This window comes from Bos indicus x Bos taurus, chromosome 2 (genome assembly GCF_003369695.1).
Source record: "Bos indicus x Bos taurus breed Angus x Brahman F1 hybrid chromosome 2, Bos_hybrid_MaternalHap_v2.0, whole genome shotgun sequence".
Classification (NCBI taxonomy): domain Eukaryota; kingdom Metazoa; phylum Chordata; class Mammalia; order Artiodactyla; family Bovidae; genus Bos; species Bos indicus x Bos taurus.
In genome coordinates, this window is record NC_040077.1 from 17,525,477 (window position 1) to 17,547,643 (window position 22,167).

At 37.9% G+C, this 22,167-nt stretch overlaps 1 protein-coding gene across 4 annotated transcripts in view; it reads left to right on the top strand.

The window, feature by feature from the left end:
- Nucleotides 1-22,167, top strand: part of SESTD1 (SEC14 and spectrin domain containing 1) — a 143,002-nt gene that overhangs the window by 63,038 nt on the left and 57,797 nt on the right. For all 4 annotated transcript variants that reach the window (XM_027556391.1, XM_027556373.1, XM_027556383.1 and 1 more), the window contains 2 exons: nucleotides 8,127-8,217; nucleotides 12,059-12,172. In XM_027556391.1, the coding sequence (XP_027412192.1) occupies nucleotides 8,127-8,217; nucleotides 12,059-12,172 (205 nt within the window). The remainder of the gene's footprint in view (nucleotides 1-8,126; nucleotides 8,218-12,058; nucleotides 12,173-22,167) is intronic.

Below are 22,167 nucleotides of genomic sequence, written 5' to 3' on the forward strand. Positions count from 1 at the left end.
AGTTGAAAACTTCCCTGAAATGGGGAAGGAAATAATCACCCAAGTCCAAGAAACCCAGAGAGTCCCAAACAGGATAAACCCAAGGCAAAACACCCCAAGACACATATTAATCAAATTAACAAAGATCAAACACAAAGAACAAATATTAAAAGCAGCAAGGGAAAAACAACAAATAACACACAAGGGAATTCCCATAAGGATAACAGCTGATCTTTCAATAGAAGCTCTTCAAGCCAGGAGGGAATGGCAAGACATACTTAAAGTGATGAAAGAAAATAACCTACAGCCCAGATTATTGTACCCAGCAAGGATCTCATTCAAATATGAAGGAGAAATCAAAAGCTTCTCAGACAAGCAAAAGCTGAGAGAATTCAGCACCACCAAACCAGCTCTCCAACAAATACTAAAGGATATTCTCTAGACAGGAAACACAAAAACGGTGTATAAACTGGAACCCAAAACAATAAAGTAAATGGCAACGGGATCATACTTATCAGTAATTACCTTAAACGTAAATGGGTTGAATGCCCTAACCAAAAGACAAAGACTGGCTGAATGGATACAAAAACAAGACCCCTACATATGTTGTCTACAGGAGACCCACCTCAAAACAGGGGACACATACAGACTGAAAGTGAAGGGCTAGAAAAAGATTTTCCATGCAAATAGGGACCAAAAGAAAGCAGGAGTAGCAATACTTATATCAGATAAAATAGACTTTAAAACAAAGGCTGTGAAAAGAGACAAAGAAGGTCACTACATAATGATCAAAGGATCAATCCAAGAAGAAGATATAACAATTATAAATATATATGCATCCAACACGGGAGCGCCGCGATATGTAAGACAAATGCTAACAAGTATGAAAGGAGAAATTATTTCTTTTTATATTTCAAAATTTTACATCAGAAGCATGTTTACTTTCAAAGTATAAAATGAAATTTGTTTCAGTTCTATTACACAAAGTATGATAATAGATATTGAGACTGCCTGTTTTTTAAAAGGGTTTCCCAGGTGACTTAGTGATAAACAATCCACCTATAATACAGGAGACTTAGGTTAAATCGCTGGCTGGGAAAGATCTCCTGGAGAAGGAAATGGCAACCCACCCCAGTATTCTTGCCTAGAAAATTCCATAGACAGAGGAGCCTGGACGGCTACAGTCCATGGGGTCACAGAGAGTCGGACATGACAGAGCCACTGAGCACGCATGCATGTGTTTTAGAAATGTGTGACAAAACATATATATCAGTGTTTCTCAGCCACTTTTTGTTACTGTTGTCTTTGTGAGGAGCCCTTTTAAACAGTTTTTCCTATTCACGTCTGCTTGATGTCATAGAGTTCACTGTTTAATCAGTTAGTTATTAGATTGCAAAGTTATGTTTTCTTTATCCCCATATCCACAATGCCAATAAAATGATTTGGATACCTTAGGTGTTTCTTATGTGGATACTGAAGGAACCAACCAGAATGAAGTCATGAAAACTACCCAAAATACATCATAAAAGGAGCTATAACAGCTGGGTAGTTCTTATTTAGAATAGTGAAATTATAATTTGAATCCCATATAGGTAGTTGCACAATTGCCAGAATTCTATGGACTGTATATTCTATGCATTCAGAATGAAAAAATATCTTTGGGCATTTTTATTCAAAGAAGATCTTACAGAGAATCTAAATTTACGAAAGAGTTAGAAGTTGAGGCTCACAACCTTTTCTGCTCATCCCTGCCTTCTCAGACTCCACTTCTACTGCAGTGGCCCCTTACAGAGCACTTAGAAGATAACTTGAATATGTATGTAACACTGATTGGTCATTGGTTTGTCTTAGACTTTAGAAAGCTCAGTATAGTCTGCGAGTGTGCCTTGGATGGCTCTTCTCTATTTCTGTTTTTTATGGGGCATGCTTCTAAGAAAGTTTGAGCCAATGCCTTCCTTTCCTCCTTAGCAAAAGCAGTTCCAGCAAGTGAAGTATAATTGTGTTGACCTATTGTAGTTAAGTGCTCCGGACATGCTTTATGCTGTTGATGAGTGCTTTTTAAAGATTAATTTCATTTGTTCAATGACTATGTATTGAAAACTTACATTGTCCCATTTTAAAATGTGAGAGCTAAGTTAGCATTTCCTTTCTTTGCCATGAATTTTTAAATGTGTTGTCTTTTCTTTTCCCTTATGCTTAAGTTCACGTCAAGGGAGGCTTAGTTGTCAGGCTGGGCTAGTACAGCAGTATCCAGGCTAATTTCTCTTATCTCCAGTCTCTCCCCCATTTGTACACAAGAGCAAAATTAATTTCGCTAAAACAACAGTTCTGTCATCCTTCTCAGTTTTCTAGACCTCTTCTTTCACACAATGAACTTTAATGCAATAGTCTGTTTATTTTGTTGATACAAAGTGCAGACATTGTTCACCATGCTTTGTGAAGACAAAAAAGACTATGCACTCTCGATGAGGGTCTTTCAGTCTTCTCAACTGCTCTGCCAAGACTTTGTGTGGTTTAACCCACCCTTTCAGCTCCTGTTTCTTGAGTGCTTATTTATCACGCAAGACACTTATATAGCACTTGCATTAACTCAGTCTTCAAAATAATGATATTATTTCTATTTCATACATGAAAAAATTGAGGGCAGAGAAATTAAGAAATTTTCCCAAATTGATGAGGTTCCTTTGCTTATATTCCTCTTGCTCTGTTTCCTTTTGTGTTAATTTTCATTAGCTGCTTATATAGGTATTTCCCAGAATCTGCCAGCATTTCTTCAGACTTATAGCACTTGCCGTTTCTGACTCTTAAGACATTCAATCATAATGTGTTTGGTGATAATTCTTGAAATTTTCCATTTATTTGTCTTATATTTTAAAACATTTCAAAGGTGTATGTTGCTTCCCTTGTAACATTAAAAAGGTAATGTCAGTGAACAGAGATTGGACACTAATTAAAATACTTGCTCCCCACCTTTTCATCTTTCTAAATGATCTTAAGCTTCTTCATGGGAGAAACTGTCTTACGTATTTTTTCATAGCCCTGTGCAGTACCTCATACTTAGTGATCCATAGCCAGTGGATGTGGGTTTCTGCTCTTATCTGACTACTTCACTTTCTTCAGAGGTCTTTGTACTCAGGCTGACTGAGCATTCTCACAGCATCACACGTTTTGTTGGAAAAATCAATCATGTAGAAGTTGCAGCTCAGTAGAAGCCATTTTGTTGGAAACAACTCTGTCTAGGCTCATCTTGCTTTCCTTTGAGAACACTAAATTTGAAATGGACCTGAGAATTTACTTATGGATGATAAAGTGCATTAGTTTACTTATGGATGATTGGGATGCATATGTGAAAAGAATATTCTGTACTTAAAGAAATAATAGATAACAGTAAGTCATTTAATTCTCGTAACAGCCCTATTAGATGATCACTGTTTTCCTTGGCTTGCCCTGTCTTACATATAAGGGAACTGAGGCTTAGAAAGTGTGTGGAATTTAAGTATCTTGATCAAGAACCTGTAGCACATTAGGATTTGGACCTGGTGGCCTAACTAAAGCCTGTGTTTCTAGTCACTGTTTTACTCGCCTCTGTTATAATCACAATGCCATTGCGATTGAAAACTCTAATAATCATTTACATTTAGCCTGCATCTATTACAACTTAGAGTTGACATATAAAGATAACTGTGGTGAACCTAGTGGAACATAATGGAAATCTTTTAGATCTTTTTTGTTTTAATATTTTCTTTCAACCATGTATTCAAGGTACATTTAAAATCATAGCATTTTCCTAGCTCACAGGGAAATTGTTGGTCATCCAGTTATAGAATCATGGAATGTCAAGATTGGAAGGTACCTTAACAGTGATCTAGACCAACATCTTCTATCATCTAGACTAACACTTTACCCATACCTAAATCCTCTCTATAGAAATGCTGCCAAGTAATTGCCCAGATTAATCTAATTCTGTAGAGTCACCATTTATAGAAGTTACCTTTCTGTTTCTCTCAAGTTTTGTTTTGTTTTTTTTTTTGAAATTGAATTTTAGGTCTATTCTTCCTAATTGTAGAAAAACTCATTTATATTACAGAAAAAAGCTTCATCATACAAGGGTTTAATGAATGACTTGTCAAGAGTCACACAGAAATTAAGCTCATAAGTCTTCAGTCACTCAGTAAATACATGAGATCCTGTAATGAGTTCCTCATCTTTCTAGATGCTGAGGTAATGGGTGAACAAAGGCTCAGTCCTTGCGTGTATGGGCCTTATATGCGAATGATGAAATGACTGTTATTCACAGTGCATTGGGTGTCCATAAGTACTGGGGAACAGAGCATGAAAGGAGCTGAGGGAGGGATGGAGTGGGGAGGAGTGTGTGGCAATATTGTACAAAAGATAACATTTTACCAGAGATGAGTGAAGTGAGGGCCAGGCTATATAGATAGCTGATGAAAGAGCATTTAAGAAAGACTGTTTTAGACAGAAGGAGCAGTAAGTGGAAAGAAGGACACTGAGGCAGTGCAGGCTCAGTGCGTTGTGGGGTCAGTAAGGAGGGTTGTGTGGGTGGAGCAGTTTGAGAGAGGGCCAGGGTTTGTTTGGGGAGAACGTCCAGAGGGGCTGGAGTCAGACCTTAGAGGGCCTGATGAGAAGGAACCGTTGTTATGTTCTGACCAGGGAGTGGTATGTGTGGCTTCTGACATTTTTAGGGGCCCTCTCTATTTAAAGCATTGAGCTGGAAGCTTCCCAGATGCCAGTAAGACAATAATATCCTTGCTTTCTGGAAGCATGTTATCCAATGAAGATGAATTATAAACAAGCAATTATAAGAAAAGCATAAGTGAAATTAGTGCCATGGTGGAAGTATAAGCAGAGCTCTTGGAGTGGGAAAAAAGGAGCCCTTGGTTGTAATCAAAGAAATTAGTAAAGAGCTACAGAATACTGACCCCAGAAAATCCACTGATAGTCTCTTTCTTGCCAAAGTGAATGAACTAGTTAAGGAGCCACTTCTCTTTTAAAAGCTGTTTTAATTCAGCCACCAGACCCTTGAAAGGCTCTAATGGAGTATGAACAACAAGGTAGGGTCTTAATAGATTTTTTTTTTGTATATTGGTCTTAAAACTATGAACATGTTAATAGTAGTATAGGAATTTACTAATATAGCACTTCAGCTACTCCAATACAACATTTGTAAGGGACATAATGTACTTCTAAATCTACGTATATTCTCATTAAACACAGTTGAAACTATCAGTCCACTTGTAGGATTGAAATTTTTAAAAGAATTCCTTTCAAGTAGTTTGTAGTATCAGTTGGTCTTGCAGTTTTCACATATGTAGTATCTTTGCATTGTGTGTATTTTCTTTATCTATCTTAGTAAAATGTGAAAAAAATATGATTAAGGCTGTTTTTAAGTACTCTAAAAGATAAATATAGAGTATTTTATGCCCTTAAGTTCCTACAGATGGTATTTGCAAGCTTCATTACTTTGTCTTAGTATACAGATTAATTTATTGTGCTTTGAAATATAAATGTGTTTGTATAAAACTTGCTTGTTCAACAAATTGATTGTGCAACCTGTGCCTCAGAGATACAGATGCCAGTGACAAGAAAGTGCCAAATTATGAGGATGACACATTTTTCTTGGCTCCAGTCCCAACCAGGGAAGGCTCTTCACTGGGAAGCTCCACATGTCTTTAGCTCCCCTTCCTGCAAACTTCCATTCTGCACTGGTAGAGTCCCTGCCACTCCTCTGGTGACCCCTTGCTGACAGTTACTCTGTTAGGCTGGTCCTTCTAACGCTTGTATCCCCCCTCAGTCACAGTGGTCTTTCTTCCTACCTGGTCCCACAGCTAGCAATTAGATAATCAGAGTTGCTTCCCCAGCAAGGCTTTATGTTGCCAATATGAAAGTGATCATTGTATTCCCTCACCCCCACCCTTCAAGAGTGGTTAGTGGATCTTTTATTTTATAATGCAAAATCCAAGTCACATACCTATCACTTTTTTAAAGTGTTTATTTCAGTGGTTTTTCGTTATTTTCACAGGATTGCATAACCATCACTCTACTACTAGAACATTGCCATCAACCCCAAAAGAAAACCTGTACCCATTGGCAGTCACTCCTCATCCCGTTCTCCTCTCCTCCCAGCCCTTGGTACCCACTAATCTACTTTCTGTCTCTATGGATTTACCCATTCTGGAAATTTCATATAAATGGAATCATCCAATATATGGACTTTTGGTCTGGCTTTCTTTTCACTTAGCATGATGTTTTCAAGGTTTATCCATGTTGTAGTACATATCAGCACTTCATTTCTTTTTATGATTGAATAATACTCTATTGAATGGAGTAAACAAAAACGTTTTGTTTTTCCATTCATCAGTTTTTGAAGATTTGAGTTGTTTCGGATTTTGGCTCTTATGAACTGTACTGCTGTGAACATCTGTGGGCAAGTGTTTTGTATGGACACGTGTTTGCATTTGCCTCACCTCTTGAACATTTCTCTCTTCTCTTTGAAAGCTCAGCTTCTGTCCCCACTTACTGAAGCACCTGTTCTTCTTCTGGGTCTTTAGCAATATTGTCCTCATTCTTGTGATCTTACTGTTTCTCAGTAGAATTGGATATCACTTCTCCAGTAATCCTATAGAGGTTAGTATGAGTGCTTGGAGAAAGTAAAGAGAATTAGTAAAATTCCATGGACTGTTGGATTTAAATCTCAGGAGAGGCCTCCTATTAACCTTTTCTGTAATGTAGGCAATTGGGATAACTTTGAGTGGGGAGAAATTTCACTACCAAATCCTTGTTCTGCTAGGCAAATCTGCAGTTTCTTCCACTATGTTAGAGGGAGGGCAGTTGAGATCCTTGCATTAATTTGATTTTATAGTAAAACAAATAGTAATAATAATAAAGCTATATAGTTTTCCACTTATGATAGAGTTTTTCCATGTAGTTGTTGGATTTTACTAGGGCAGGCTCCTGGGAGGTGTTTAGTTGGTACTTGAATAATTTGGTATGATATATAGCAATAACACATTTTCCAGCACTCAAGATTTTCTGGTCAACAACTAAGAGGCAAAAGTAAGAACAGAGGTAGGTCCGATATGGTGTATTCAAGCTTTGAATTATTATATACACTAAATTTTCACCTCTTTAAGTTTCTCCCAAAGAACACAAGAACCTCATTTCCAATGGTTTAATAATCAGTTCAGTTCAGTAGCTCAGTCATGTCCGACTCTTTGCATCTCCATGGACTGCAGCACGCCAGGCTTCCATGTCCTTCAGCAGTTCCTGGAGCTTGCTCAAACTCGTGTCCATTGAGTCAATGATGCCATCCAGTCATCTCATCCTCTGTCATCCCCTTCTCCTCCTGCCTTCAATCTTTCTCAGCATCGAGTCTTTTCCAGTGAGTCAGTTCTTCGCATCAGGTGGCCAAAGTATTGGAGCTTTAGCATCAGTCCTTTTAATGAATATTTGGGGTTTATTTCCTTTAGGATTGACTGGTTTGATCTCCTTGCAGTCCAAGGGACTCTCAAGAGTCTTCTCCAAAACCACAGTTCAAAAGCATCAGTTCTTCGGCGCTCAGCTTTCCTTATGATCGAACTCTCACATCCATACATGACTCCTGGAAAAACCATAGCTTTGACTAGACGGACCTTTGTTGGCAAAGTAATGTTTCTTCTTTTTAAAGGTTTAATAATAGCTTACTTTATTTTCTACCTGGTTTTGAAATATCACTTTGCAACCTTATACTCTTGGCAGGAAGAAGAGATAAGAAGTACATCCACACTTGGCAGGCATCAGTTACCTATCACCGTGATCCCATTTTACAGCTGAGGAGGTTGAGGGGCCAGTGAGGCTATTTGAATGTTGGTTCGGTTTTTTTTCTCATATTAAGATGTTGAATTTACATGCTTTTAGAGTAATTTTCTCACCAGATTAGCTTATAAATTGCCTATGTTTCCTGAAATGAGAAAAGTAAATTGCTTGAGAAAACTGAAAGGACACCCTGAAGAATTGTGTTGACCATGCAAACCAAATCAAGTGAAATTAATGCTGTGCCATGTATGACTCAGCGTAAGCTTTATTTAGGATTTTGAAGAATAAAATAGGAAGCTTATTTTAATATACTCTGTAATTTTGTTTTGTTTCAGTGAGAAGTGTAAGGCTAGAGGATTTACCGTGATTGTGGATGGCAGAAAATCCCAGTGGAATGTGGTGAAAACAGTAGTCTTAATGCTACAGGTAATTTTATTTTTGGCTATCAGGAAATGGTTTTATTTTACAGCAACAGATTAGATGATAGTGGCAAATGCATTTCATTTATTGGACTGTGCCCAAGCTTCTAAGCAGTGACTTTGTTCTGAAATGCACAGATCAGTGTTGAATTGTTCAGATTTGATCTTCATAGGTTTTGCTTGAGTAGTAAAATAAATTTCAGCCCTATTCTAAAGATAAGTAAATTACCAAAAATAATATGTCATGTTTAAGTAACTTAAGCATTGAAGCCAGTGAGTTTCACAATGTGAGGGCAGAGGCTATGAGACTCATCTGGGCGCTCTTGCACGCTGTAGTATTTGCATTATCCCACCTCAAGGAGGGAATAGGACTGGGTAAGTCTAAGCTGAGAATTCTGATAGGTTTCTCCCTTTGTTTCCCTCTTTCCTCTAAGAATCATCAGGGTTCGTGATAGTCGTATCTGTTTCTAATCTAGAAGAAATGTACTCAACTGTAGCTGTGTCCTTGGGGACTTCAGCAGCTCACAGACAAGCATTTCATAAACAGCTGTGGCTACAGAATCCCTGGTCTGGGTGGGTCCTAGTCTTCTGCTTATACTTCCTAGTGTTCCTCACAGAATGTTTCTGTAATCCCTTGCATGTAGTAGGTTCCTAGTAGTTATTTGTTGATTTATTATGAGAGTATTGAGGATATTGAGAAAAATACAACAATTGAGTGAGTGAAAGGGGACAGATTGCTCTCATGTACCTGGGTTTCCTTAAGAAGGGCTTATGTAGAAAGTTAAAGTTAAGTGAGTTAAAGAGATTATCTAATTTAAAATAAAGTGAAAAGGGCATTCCTGGCTGATTTAGTGATAGCTCAAAAATTAAGTGAATACAGTAAAAGGAACTGATTGCAGGGTAGTTTGGGGAAGGTATGTTGGCTGTTACATGGCGGGTGAACATTCAATTAAGTATCAGTGATATTAAAAGAAAGATCAAGAATTTTAAATGACCTGGCAAATAATTAGTAACTACTTTAGGGTTCTGTGGAAAGGAATATAATTTAAAATTTTAAATGACAACTAGGGAGAATGATTGTTAATGGATTATTTTTTGTTTAAGATAAAGAATTCTTAGAATCTCAAAGAATGGGTACTCATAATTTTAGTTTTAGTGCTTAGTATGGTTCAGGTGCTATGTACTAAGCTTGTTATATAAATGACCTCGTTTAATTTCATCCTCCCAAACTTGGGAAACAAGTTCTGTTATCTTCAAAAGTCTTCAATGATTTTAAATAACTTAACCTATGTTCTTGTGGTGAACATGGGAGAAAATCACAGTTGGAACCTGGAGCAGCCTAAGCCCCTTTAAAAGTGTATATTTAGCACTGGGATGTGTCTGAGGTGGTTCCCAAATTTTCTGCCCAGTACCTTATTCTTGATTGGTTGGCCTACCCTTCATCATTAGACTCCCTCCTTTGGATTGGAAAGGACATAGGCTCCATTGGGTCAGTTTTTAAGGGAACGCAGATTGGTGTCCCATTAGTAACTCTTTCTGTTAAATATATTCCCAGTGCTTTTAAATTCTAAACCCTGGAGACAAACTCTTCTCTGTACAAATTGTTAGAAACCCATTAATTACAACCTTGGGTTCTTCCATTCAACTGTTTCACCAGTGAGCTGTTTGGGACTTGCTGTATGAACTGGACTTTGATCAGTGGCAGTTTTGAAGAACAATCAATGGATGATTTAATCCCCTCTTGTGATTTCTATTCTGATAGGTGTTTTAACAACTTTTGGATTTTGTTAATAGTTACCTTTTCAGAAATTGCGATGGCTTGTTGTTTACTCCTCGTCAAATAGTTTCTGCATACAAAGTTATGTTGCTTTTATTTCAGAAGTTGCTGGAACCAGCTGTTTGGGAGCCCAGAGCTCTGCCTGTACAATATTCTCTGACATGACTGGCTTGTTTTCTTTTGTTCCTAACAGCTTTAATACTCAGTGATTTTGAATATTTGATTTCCATAGTCATTATATAAATAAACCTCATTTTACTCTAAATTTCCCACCCCCTCTGATACAAGTTTTGATAGCACTGAGGGTTTTTTTAACTTTATTCATAACCCAGTCATTGCAGGGGCACTAGATTTGTGGCATGTCCAGTGAGATATTTAAATTGAAAGGTTTTCTGTTTTCCCCTGATCAATACTAATAATACTTATTATCATATAGCATTATTATTATTCAGTAGTGTTATGGTCTAGAACAGTGGTTGACCCCTAGAGCTTGTAAACAGAGTTTTGTTTACATATTGTTTATGGCATCTTTCACACTATGTGGACAGAATAAAAATAGTTGCAACAGAGACTGTATAGGCTTAAAAACCTAAAATATTTTTTATCTGGACCTAGAGAAAGAATTTACTGACCCCCGGTCTAGAATGTTTGGAATGTTATGGTAAAACTTGAGAATCAGACCGACCTGGTTTTTGTTCTAGTACTATTCCTTCAAACTCTGTTCCTTTAGACAAGTTCCTTTAGTTCTCTCAAGCTTAGTTTATGCTTCTGTAACATTGGAAGGATGAGATCCACTCGTTAATGTGAATTCATTTATTCAACAGAGACTCATGGAGTATCTTCTATATGCCAGGCACTGTCATAGGCCCTGGAGATACAGGAGTGCCATGATAGATGAGGTACCTGACCTTGGGAAGCCTATGTTCTGTCTGAGGAGTCAGACTATAAGCAATTAGGCAAATTACTAAGTAATGTAACATCATATACTGATAAATGCTATTTAGAAAAATAAATTGGTGAAAGGAGACTGAGTCAAATGTTGCTGCTTTATATAGGATGGTCAGAGAAAGTCTCTAAAGAGGAGGGACTATTTGAGTAGAATCCTAAATAAACTGAGAAAGTGCTTCTAGGTATAGGGCAAAGAGCATTCCAGGCAGAGGAAACATCAAGGGCGTAGTCTTGAGCTGGGAACAGATTTGTCACATTCCAGGAGCAGCAAGAAGGTCAGCGTGGCTGTGGTAGAGGAGTGAGCTAAGACGGGAGAGGTGTGTGATGAGGTCTGAGGTCATGGGGCCTTGAGCTGGGCGGGCTTCTTGGCTTTGCTAAGGGGTTTGAATTTTATTCTGAGTATGAAAAAATGCAAAAGTGGGAGGCCTGCTAAGAGGGTTTCAAAAAGCTGATTTGTTTGGGGATATTAGCAATGTAGGTGGTAGAAATGGGTAAGTTTAATTAAGATATATTTTAAAAATAGACTCTATGGGACTTGCTGATAAGATATATATGGAATATATATTAGCTCAGTAAATGTTAATTTCCATTTTTTAGGTGATGATGTGAATAACTGTATCTAGCAAATGTGAAATTGTATTTGTGGAGGTTTAGCTTTGTCCTCTTCTTCAAGTTAATAATCATGTAGAATCTTGGCTTCTTTGTATAATGGTATAAGAAGCTTATTTGTTAGAAAATTGATTTACATTATTGGAAGAAATTCTCTAAGATGATTGTGTTAGAAAAAATTTTTTTCATATCATAGAAAAGCCAAATTTAATAATTTCTCAACTAAAAATTATCTTGCAGTTTAAATATATTCCTATTAGAGATTCAGTAAAACACAAAAATAATTCACATGTGCTGTCTTTAAACATTGTTTTCTGAATCAGATTCTTTCAAATATTTATTTATTGCCATGTATGTTTTGCGGTTTGCAGCATTTCTTGTATTTTATCTCTTTAATTATTTTCCAGAGGTCTCTTACTTACTCTGCTCAATCATGAATACCTAATAATTTACAACTTCAGTAAATTACTAACTTTACATGTATAATTTTTTCTTTTTTTTTTGTATTTTATAGAATGTTGTTCCAGCTGAAGTGTCCCTGGTTTGTGTAGTGAAGCCAGATGAATTCTGGGATAAGAAAGTAACACATTTTTGTTTTTGGAAAGAAAAGGATAGACTTGGCTTTGAGGTAAATATACTCTATGAAAAAGCAGAAGTGTGCTGTGTCTTTAAAAACAGCGTTTTGCTGGTATTATTTTGTTTGTTCAGCATTGGATACTGTGCAGTGCTTACACAACGCTCAGCCTAAGTAATGATTAATATTTAGTCAGCATTCTTGTTGAATGAATTATTCTTTGTCAAGGCCACGAATGCTTTCTTGTTTTCATTTTTATTAATCTTTGTGAATTCTTTTGAATAAGTAGAACCTTTCCATTAAAAACATTTTTGGGGGACTTTCTTGTTGTTTCAGTGGTTAAGACTTTGTGCTCCTTGATCCCTGGTTGGGGAACTGAGATCCCATAGGCTGTGCAACATGGCAAATATATATATATAACATCACCAAGAAGACATTTAGCTAATACTAGGAAATCCTAGGGAGAAGGCAATGGCACCCCACTCCAGTACTCTTGCCTGGAAAATCCCATGGGCAGAGGAGCCTGGTAGGCTGCAGTCCATGGAGTCACTAAGAGGCGGACTTTCATGCCTTGGAGAAGGAAATGGCAACCCACTCCAGTGTTCTTGCCTGGAGAATCCCAGGGACAGGGGAGCCTGGTGGGCTGCCGTCTATGGGGTTGCACAGAGTTGGACACGACTGACGTGACTTAGCAGTAGCAGCAGGAAATCCTAGACATTTAGAAATTGAAGTCAGAGCCTGTTTGGTATGATGTCATAATTATTTCTTAGTATCTGGTTTGGTTTTGATATATAAGAAGTTCTTCATCCTTCCCTGTTTATAGTATGCTCTCCCTCTTACTTTGCTTGTGTGAAACTTCAGTTGACCCATGGACAGCATGGGTTTGAACTGCACAGGTCTGTTTACAAGTGGAGTTTTTTAATAAGTACACGTCGACCCTCCGTATTTTCAGGTTTAACGTGCACAGATAGAGAGGGCCATTCATTGTACTTTGCCGTTTTGTGAAAGGGACTTGAGCACCGTGGATTTTGGTGTCAGTGGAGTGTCCTAGAACCAATCCCCTGTGGACACTGAGGGAAGGCTTATGTATTATTACTGTGGGTCAGAAAGAAGTCTTAAGGTAGAATGCAAATTTAAACAATTCTGTCACATTTTCCCTCCACAGCCTATTAATCCAGCTTCCTAGTTGGAGAGTCCATAGATGTTAACCTTTACGTTAGCTAAAGTGTGGAAGCACTGAAGGGTGCCAAAGCCTAACCCAGCCCTGTAAAATCTGGAGCCTTGCAATGTTTCCGAGAGTCAGGCAATGAAGACACATTGTGGACTTTGCCATACTACAATAGTCATTTTTATTTTCAATAAAATCAATGTATTTTTGGTATGGAGGAAGTCTCCAAGGTGTCTAAGATTTAATAAAGTCTAGTTAATTTTTTTTTTAAATGAGGTAGCCTGAAATATCTTAAAAATGTATAACATTTTTCCTGCACTTTAAAGTTAAGTATGAGATTCATCCATTTTAGTGTACAGTTCTGAGAGTTCTGATAAACGCAAACTGGTCTGTAATCACCACAGTCAAGAAATCCAGGGAATATTACGTCAACTCCAAAAATTCTATCATGTTCTTTAGTCAACTCCTCCTTCCATCTTTAGTCCCTGACAACCACCGATCTGTTTTATGTTCTGTGTTTTTTGCCTTTTTCAGAATCCCATATAAGGAAAATGACAAAGTCTGTAGCATTTTAAATTTACTTCTTTCACATACATATTTGCATTTGGGATTCATCTGTGTTGTTGGGTGTATTGGTGGTTCCTTTCTTATTGGTAGGTAGTAATCCACTGTGTAGATGTACCACAGTCTGTTTATTCATTCCCTGATTGAAGGACATTTGGGATTGTGTTCAGGTTTTGGTGATTACAAATAGTCACTGTAAATATTGTGTATAGGTCTTGTGTGAAATTTTTTTAAGAGCTAAAATATCTAGGAGTGGGATGTTGGATCATATGGTAAGTGTATGTTTATTTACTTTCTAAGAAACTTCCAAACCAGCAGTTTCAAGGTGGCTGTATCATCTTGCATTCCCATAAATTGTGTGAAGTTCCAGTTGCATCTTAGCAGCACTTAGTATTATCAGATTTTGTTTCTAAATTATAGTTACTCTAGTATGTGTCTAGATGTTTATCAGTATTGTTTTACTTTGCATTTCTCTAATGGTTAATGATGTGAGTATATTTTCAGGTACTCGTTAGCCATCCATATACTTTCTTTCATGATGTCTGTTCAACTCTACTCATTTTTTAAAAAGTAATTAAGGCTTTTGAGCATTATGTATGTGTTTTGGATAGAAGTCCTTTGTCAGATATGCCGTATGCAAAAATTGCATCTCAGTTTGTTGTTTGCCTTTTCATTCTCAACAGCATTTTTAGAGAAGATTTTTAATTCTGATGAAATCTGGATTTAAAATTTTTCCTTTTATGAATCAGGTTTTTGATATCATAGCTGAGAGATCTTTGCCTTAGCCAAGGTCACGAAGATTTTATGTTTTGTTTTAGATGTTGTATAATTTTAAGTTTTATATTTAGATCTGTGATCTGTTTTGAGTTAATACTTGTGAATTATTGTCTGACATATATTTAATGACTTCACTTATTTTACGTTTGTTAAGATTTGGTTTTGGAGCCAGTAGCTGCTGTCTTTGCTGATTTCCTCACGCGCCTGTATTCTCCATGTCCTGTGCATGTGTATTCTGCCTCTGTGGGTGGTGTGATTTGCAACCGTCAAGATTGTTCATGGTGTTGTTCATGGGCTTTGTAGTGTTCTGTCTGCTTATTCTACCAATTACTAAAAGAGGAATATTACACTCTCCAACTATAATTGTGTGTTTATTTGTCCTGTCATTTCTATTGGTTTTTGCTTTTTGTATTTTGAAGTTCTTACTGAGGTGACTAGTTAAGATTTCATTATTAAATGTCCATTTTTTTTTATCCATGATGATACATCTGGTTCTGAGGTACACATTGTCTGATACTACCGATACTACTGAAGCTATCCCAGTTTCTTTTCATTTACATTTACAGTGGTTGTTGTTTTTTTTTTTAGTAGACTTAGTATAGTTGGGTCTTGTTTTCATATCCAATCTGACAGTCTCTGTCTTTTTAGTGGTTTGTAAGACCATTTATATTTAATTAATTCTTAATATGTTTGGATTAAAATCTTCTATCTTGCTGGATTTTATGTAGTTTTTATGCCTTCTTTTGGATTATTTTTATAATTACATTTTATCTTCATTCAGTTCAGTTCAGTTCAATTCAGTCGCTCAGTCGTGTCCGACTCTGCGACCCCATGAATCGCAGCACGCCAGGTCTCCCTGTCCATAACCATCTCCTGGAGTTCACTCAAACTCATGTCCATTGAGTCGGTGATCCCATCCAGCCATCTCATCCTGTGTTGTCCCCTTCTCCTCCTGCCCCCAATCCCTCCCAGCATCAGAGTCTTTTCCAATGAGTCAACTCTTCGCATGAGGTGACCAAGGTACTGGAGTTTCAGCTTCAGCATCATTCCTTCCAAAGAACACCCAGGGCTGATCTCCTTTAGAATGGACTGGTTGGATCTCCTTGCAGTCCAAAGGACTCTCAAGAGTCTTCTCCAACACCACAGTTCAAAAGCATCAATTCTTCGGCGCTCAGCCTTCTTCACAGTCCAACTCTCGCATCCATACGTGACTACTGGGAAAACCATGGCCTTGACTAGACGGACCTTTGTTGGCAAAGTAATGTCTCTGCTTTTTAATATGCTATCTATGTTGGTCATAACTTTTCTTCCGAGGAGTAAGCATCTTTTAATTTCATGGCTGCAGTTACCATCTGCAGTGATTTTGGAGCCCAAAAAATAAAAGTCTGACTCTGTTTCCACTGTTTCCCCATCTGTTTCCCATGAAGTGATGGAACCGGATGCCATGATCTTTGTTTTCTGAATGTTGAGCTTTAAGCCAACTTTTTTACTCTTCTCTTTCACTTTCATCAAGAGGCTTTTTAGTTCCTCTTCACTTTCTGCCATAAGGATGGTGTTATCTCCTAGGATCCCATTACTTTCTTTATCTGAACCAAGTTCTGGTTCAAATGATCCATACAGTCAAAGGCTTTGGCATAGTCAATAAAGCAGAAATAGATATTTTTCTGGAACTCGTGGTTTTTCGATGATCCAGTGGATGTTGGCAATTTGATCTCTGGTTCCTCTGCCTTTTCTAAAACCTACTTGAACATCTGGAAGTTCACGGTTCACGTATTGCTGAAGCCTGGCTTGGAGAATTTTGAGCATTACTTTACTAGCATGTGAGATGAGTGCAATTGTGCGGTAGTTTGAGCATTCTTTGGTATTGCCTTTCTTTGGGATTGGAATGAAAACTGACCTTTTCCAGTCCTGAGGCCACTGCTGAGTTTTCAAAATTTGCTGGCATAATGAGTGTAGCACTTTCACAGCATCATCTTTCAGGATTTGGAATAGCTCAACTGGAATTCCATCATCTCCACTAGCTTTGTTTGTAGTGATGCTTTCTAAGGCCCACTTGACTTCACATTCCAGGATGTCTGGCTCTAGGTCAGTGATCATACCATCATGATTATCTTGGTCCTGAAGATCTTTTATGTATGTATCTTGGTCCTGAAGATCTGTGTATTCTTGCCACTTCTTAATGTCTTCTGCTTCTGTTAGGTCCATACCATTTCTATCCTTTATTGAGCCCATCTTTGCATGAAATGTTCCCTTGGTATCTGTAATTTTCTTGAAGGGATCTCTAGTCTTTCCCATTCTGTTGTTTTCCTCTATTTCTTTGCATTGATCGCTGAGGAAGCTTGTTTATCTCTTCTTACTATTCTTTGGAACTCTGCATTCAGATGCTTATATCATTCCTTTTCTCCTTTGCTTTTCGCTTCTCTTCTTTTCACAGCTATTTGTAAGGTCTCCCCAGACAGCCATTTTGCTTTTTTGCATTTCTTTTCGACGAGGATGGTCTTGATCCCTGTCTCCTATACAGTGTCACGAACCTCAGTCCATAGTTTATCAGGCACTCTGTCTATCAGATCTAGTCCCTTAAATCAGTTTCTCACTTCCACTGTATAATCATAAGGGATTTGATTTAGGTCATACCTGAATGGTCTAGTGGTTTTCCCTACTTTCTTCAATTTAAGTCTGAATTTGGCAATAAGGAACTCATGATCTGAGCCACAGTCAGCTTCCAGTCTTGTTTTTGCTGGCTGTGTAGAGCCTCTCCATCTTTGGCTGCAAAGAATATAATCAGTCTGATTTTGGTGTTGACCATCTGGTGATGTCCAGATGTGTAGAGTCTTCTGTTTTGTTGTTGGAAGAGGGTGTTTGCTATGACCAGTGTGTTCTCTTGGCAAAACTCTATTAGCCTTTGCCCTGCTTCATTCCGTATTCCAAGGCCAAATTTGCCTGTTACTCCAGGTGTTTCTTGACTTCCTACTTTTGCATTCCAGTGCTCTATAATGAAAAGGACATCTTTTTTGGGTGTTAGTTCTAAAAGGTCTTGTAGGTCTTCATAGAACCGTTCAACTTCAGCTTCTTCAGCATCACTGGTTGGGGCATAGACTTGGCTGGTAATTTATCTCTCTTTATTTTTTCCAGTGGTTGCCCTGGGTTTATCATATACATCTTTAATTCATGGAGTCTTATCTTCAAATAATATAGCATTTAACACTGGTAATCCCTTAGTACAGTATCTCTCTAACACTTTCCTCCATTGCTTTCATACATTTTGCTTTCACTAGACTGTAAGCACACAATATACTGCTACTATTTTTGCTATAATATCTTTATAACAATTAAAATAAAAAATTAATTTCATATGTCTTCAGTTGTGATATTTCCAGTATTACTCATTTCAGCTTTTTGGCTGGTGTAGTCCTTCTGCCTAAAGAACTTCCTTTAAACATATTAGCATCACAGGTCTGTTGGCTTTGAAGTTTCTTAGATTTTGTTTGCCTAAAAAAAAATGTTTATTTCTGTTTCAGGTCTGAAAATTATTTTCAGTTGGTATAGTTTTTTTTCATTATTTGATTTTTTTTTTCTTTTAGCATGTTAACTAGATCACACCTGCTATAGCATGTCTGTATCATTGCCTTCTCATTTCCTTGGTTTCTGAGAACTCTGCTGTTACTGTATCTTTGGTCTTCTATAGGTTATATACCTTTTTTGTTTTTAATCTCCTTAGCCACCTTTAATTTTTTTGCTTCATTTTTAATTTTCAGCAGTTTTATTTTGTAATGTTTTATTTGGTGTTAATTCTGTTAGTTGTTTGCTGCACTTCTTGGGTCTCTGGTTTGACTTCTGCCATCAGTTTTGGAAAATTTAAGACATTTTCTTTTCAAATATTTCCTTTGCCTCATTTTATTTTCTACTCTTTCTAGAACTCCTATTGCATGTATGTTAGACGATATGAAAATTTCTCACCATTCTAAGTTGGTGTTCTATTTTATTTTTTTCTTTTTGTGTTTCAGTTTGGATATTTTCTGTTGATCTGTTTTCAAGTTCACTGCCTGCTTCCTTAGCTGTGTTGAGTCTGTTGATGAGCCATTGGTAAATGGACTTTATCTCTTTTATCATGTTTTTTGGTTTGTAGTATTTCTTCTGGATTCTTTCTGATGGTCTCTGTCTCTTTGCTGTAATCCCTGTCTGTTTTACCTGTTGTCTTGCAGATCTTCCATGAGAACTTGAAGCATAAATAAGAGTTATCTTAGTTCCTTAGCTAATAGTTGCAATATCTGGGTCTCTCTTCCTCTAGTTAGATCATTTGGTTTTTGTTCTTGGCAGTTTGTTTTTCCAGTCTTGCTTTTTGTATGTTGCATGTTGGACATCTTGTTTAGGACAGTAAAGATGGAGATAAACCATATTTGTACTTGCACGTGAGCCACTCTTGTTTTTGCTGGGCTCTTGGTGGGACAGGGGAGGGCTTGATTTAGTCTAGACAGGACTTGAACTGGCTTTGGCTTCGGCTGTTGCTCTTCTTTTCCTCAGGGGATGACAGGCTTCAGACTCCTCTAGGGTTGGTGTTTGTTTCACCCTCAGCTGTAGATCTTTCCTTTGTGCCTGTGTCTCACAAAAGGTTTCTCTTTACACGTCCCTCAGCAATAGACTGCTGTTACTTGTTACTCAGCGTTTGTCAGTGGTTCATTTTTTTCTTGTTCTGATTCAGCTTCGGTCTTAGGAACACTTTGGGACCCAGGGTCTAGAGGGTCTAGGACCCGCTTTCCCAGCTTTAGGAAGACTAGCAGTCTGGGTTCATAATATATCCCTGCCTCCACTAGGATAGGAGAAGGCAATGGCACTCCACTCCAGTACTCTTGCCTGGAAAATCCCATGGACGGAGGAGCCTAGTAGGCTGCAGTCCATGGGGTCGCTTAGGGTTGGACACGACTGAGCGACTTCACTTTCACTTTTCACTTTCATGCATTGGAGATGGAAATGGCAACCCACTCCAGTGTTCTTGCCTGGAGAATCCCAGGGACGGGGGAGCCTGGTGGGCTGCTGTCTATGGGGTTGCACAGAGTCGGACACGACTGATGTGACTTGGCAGCCACTAGGATAGAAGGCCTTTCTTTCCCCTTCTTCCAGCTGCAGTGGGTTTTATTTGTGTTCTAAGGGCTTCCCAGGTGGCTCACTGCTAAAGAATCTACCTGCCAAGAAGGAGAGGTGGGTTTGACCCCTGGATTGGAAAGGTCCCCTGAAGAAAGAAATGGCAACCTACTCCGGTATTCTTGCCTGGGAAATCCCATGGACAGAGGAGCCTTGGCAGGCTATGGTCTATGAGGTTGCAGAGAATCTGACACAATTGAGTGATTAAAAAACAAAACAGCAAAGGTCATCCTGTCTCACTGGCTTCCCTCAGCACCTGAAAGTTCTTGTCCCCTAGGAATGACAGAGTTGAGGAACCTGGGCTGTGCTTCAGCTTCCTGCCTTTCCCTTGGTGGTTGCTGTCCCCTTCCCCCAGTCTTTTTTGTAATTCCTTACCCACCTCCCCACAGTCTTTCTCATGGTCTCTGAGAGGTCTGTGGAGAAGAATCTGCAGGCGCGTTTGAATTCTTCTTGTGTCTTTGTTTCGAACAGGTTCAGTACCTTTATACAAACCACATTCGGCCTTTAGCAATTCACTGGAAAATTTGGCTGAATTCTTAATCTGACTTGTATCATACCTGGTATTTTCCCCAGGTAAGCAAGTGTTCCAGCTCCATTTGTCCTTGAAGGATGGTCTTTACTGGTTTTCCTGTGGACTTAACTCTATGATGTATTTAAAAAATGTCATTTTCCAGATTAATTTGCATTACTTTGTTGTTCTTGTTAGAATTGGAGCAATGCTCTTTCCATCTTTCTACATATCCTAAGCAGAAGACAGATGTTTTGTTTTTCAGTGTTATCTGGCAAACTTTTGTCATGGGTTGATTTTGACTGTGATGTAGACTTAATAGAAACTGTTTGCCAGCACTGTAAGCGAAGGCAGCCCTGGCTGTTGGATTATGTTAGGAAAGGTGTTAGCCTAATTGCTAGATGGAAAACTGCATCCCATGGGGGAGAGTCAAAAGTGTACTGAGGAAAGATAGTAAAAGCTGAATGCATGTAGCCATGGTGAGCGAGGATTTCATTCAGGCAAGGAAGTCTGCCTTTTATGCCAGGGCCATGCCGGAAATGTTATTCTGATGGCCTGCAAAGTGGACGGAGGCCAGTAGTTCAGAAGCTAACACTGTGAACACCAAGTAGGAGCAAAGATCCCTTTCGTGAGGAACTTGTCACATCCTGCTTAAGTGAGGCATCTGCTCAGAAATGGTATGCCTATGGCTAAATACCTTGCATCTTGGAGGGTAAAATGGAAGACAGAGAATTCCTATCTGCCTTGGACTGATATCATAGATAGTTTAGTTTTAACTTAGTTTTAAAACTGTGGTTTTGCAGCTTATTGTATCAGTATATTTCTTTCAGATATTGAAGAGATCCAGCTATTTTTCTAGCTGGATAAGTAAATAAGCACTAGACATTTATTTAAAAGCCTAATGTCCTAATGAGATGAGAGTAATTTCAAATGCTGGGTAATATACCACCGAACATAATCTGCTTTAAGGGGCAATTCAAAACTAGTCATTAAATGATACTTAGAACTACATATCATTATAGATGTTTGTTTGATTAACAGTTACTTTCCTTGATGTTATTTTGGATCATTTGAATTGTCATAATTGAGCTTATATTTTTGTATATATTCTAAATACTTTTAAAAGAATAACTGTTAGAAGTACTGGTATTCCTACAAGCAAAAGTTTATGTTTTACCTTATTGGATTATTCATCACAAAGATTTATTACCAGCTGTCCACAATGTTCATCAAATAAATATCCAGTTGTCATTTTAATGACAGCCTGTTCCCATGATTTCATATTTTCCTGCCTATTATCCTTTCTATTTTTTTTTCCTCTGGATGGCCTTCCTCTTGTTTAATTTCCTAGTGTTTTTCATCAGCCATTGAATATTCCTCATCTCAGGACATCTCATTGGTCATCTAAATATTTCTTTATATATCCTTCTTGTCTCTGAAATAGATACCTACCTGTTCATTTTCCTTTTTAGCAACTCAGGTATTCCAGTGCTTTCTGACCTTCAGTAGCATTGTACCTGGTACTTTGGTACCTTTTGCTGGGTAGTTGATAGTAGCTATATAGTCTGTCTGATGACAAGGTAAAATTGAAGTAGTGCTGGCATTGATCTTAAATTGTGAAACTAATAATCAAAAGGATCTTATTTTCTCATTCTTTATTGTCATTCATGAAGGTCAAAAAAATTTTTTTTCTTTTTACTGGTAATGTTAACTAGTAAGAGCAGTAATGTTAACCACCAGTAATGTTAACCACCATTCTAAGTTGTTTTCTTGTCTTATTTCTTCTATTACTGCATCTGATCCTTTTCTCTTTTTGAGGCCTTACCAGTGTTGGGCTCCAGGACCAGACTTCCTTCATGATTCTGTCAAGAATACCTCTGGTACCATCACTTC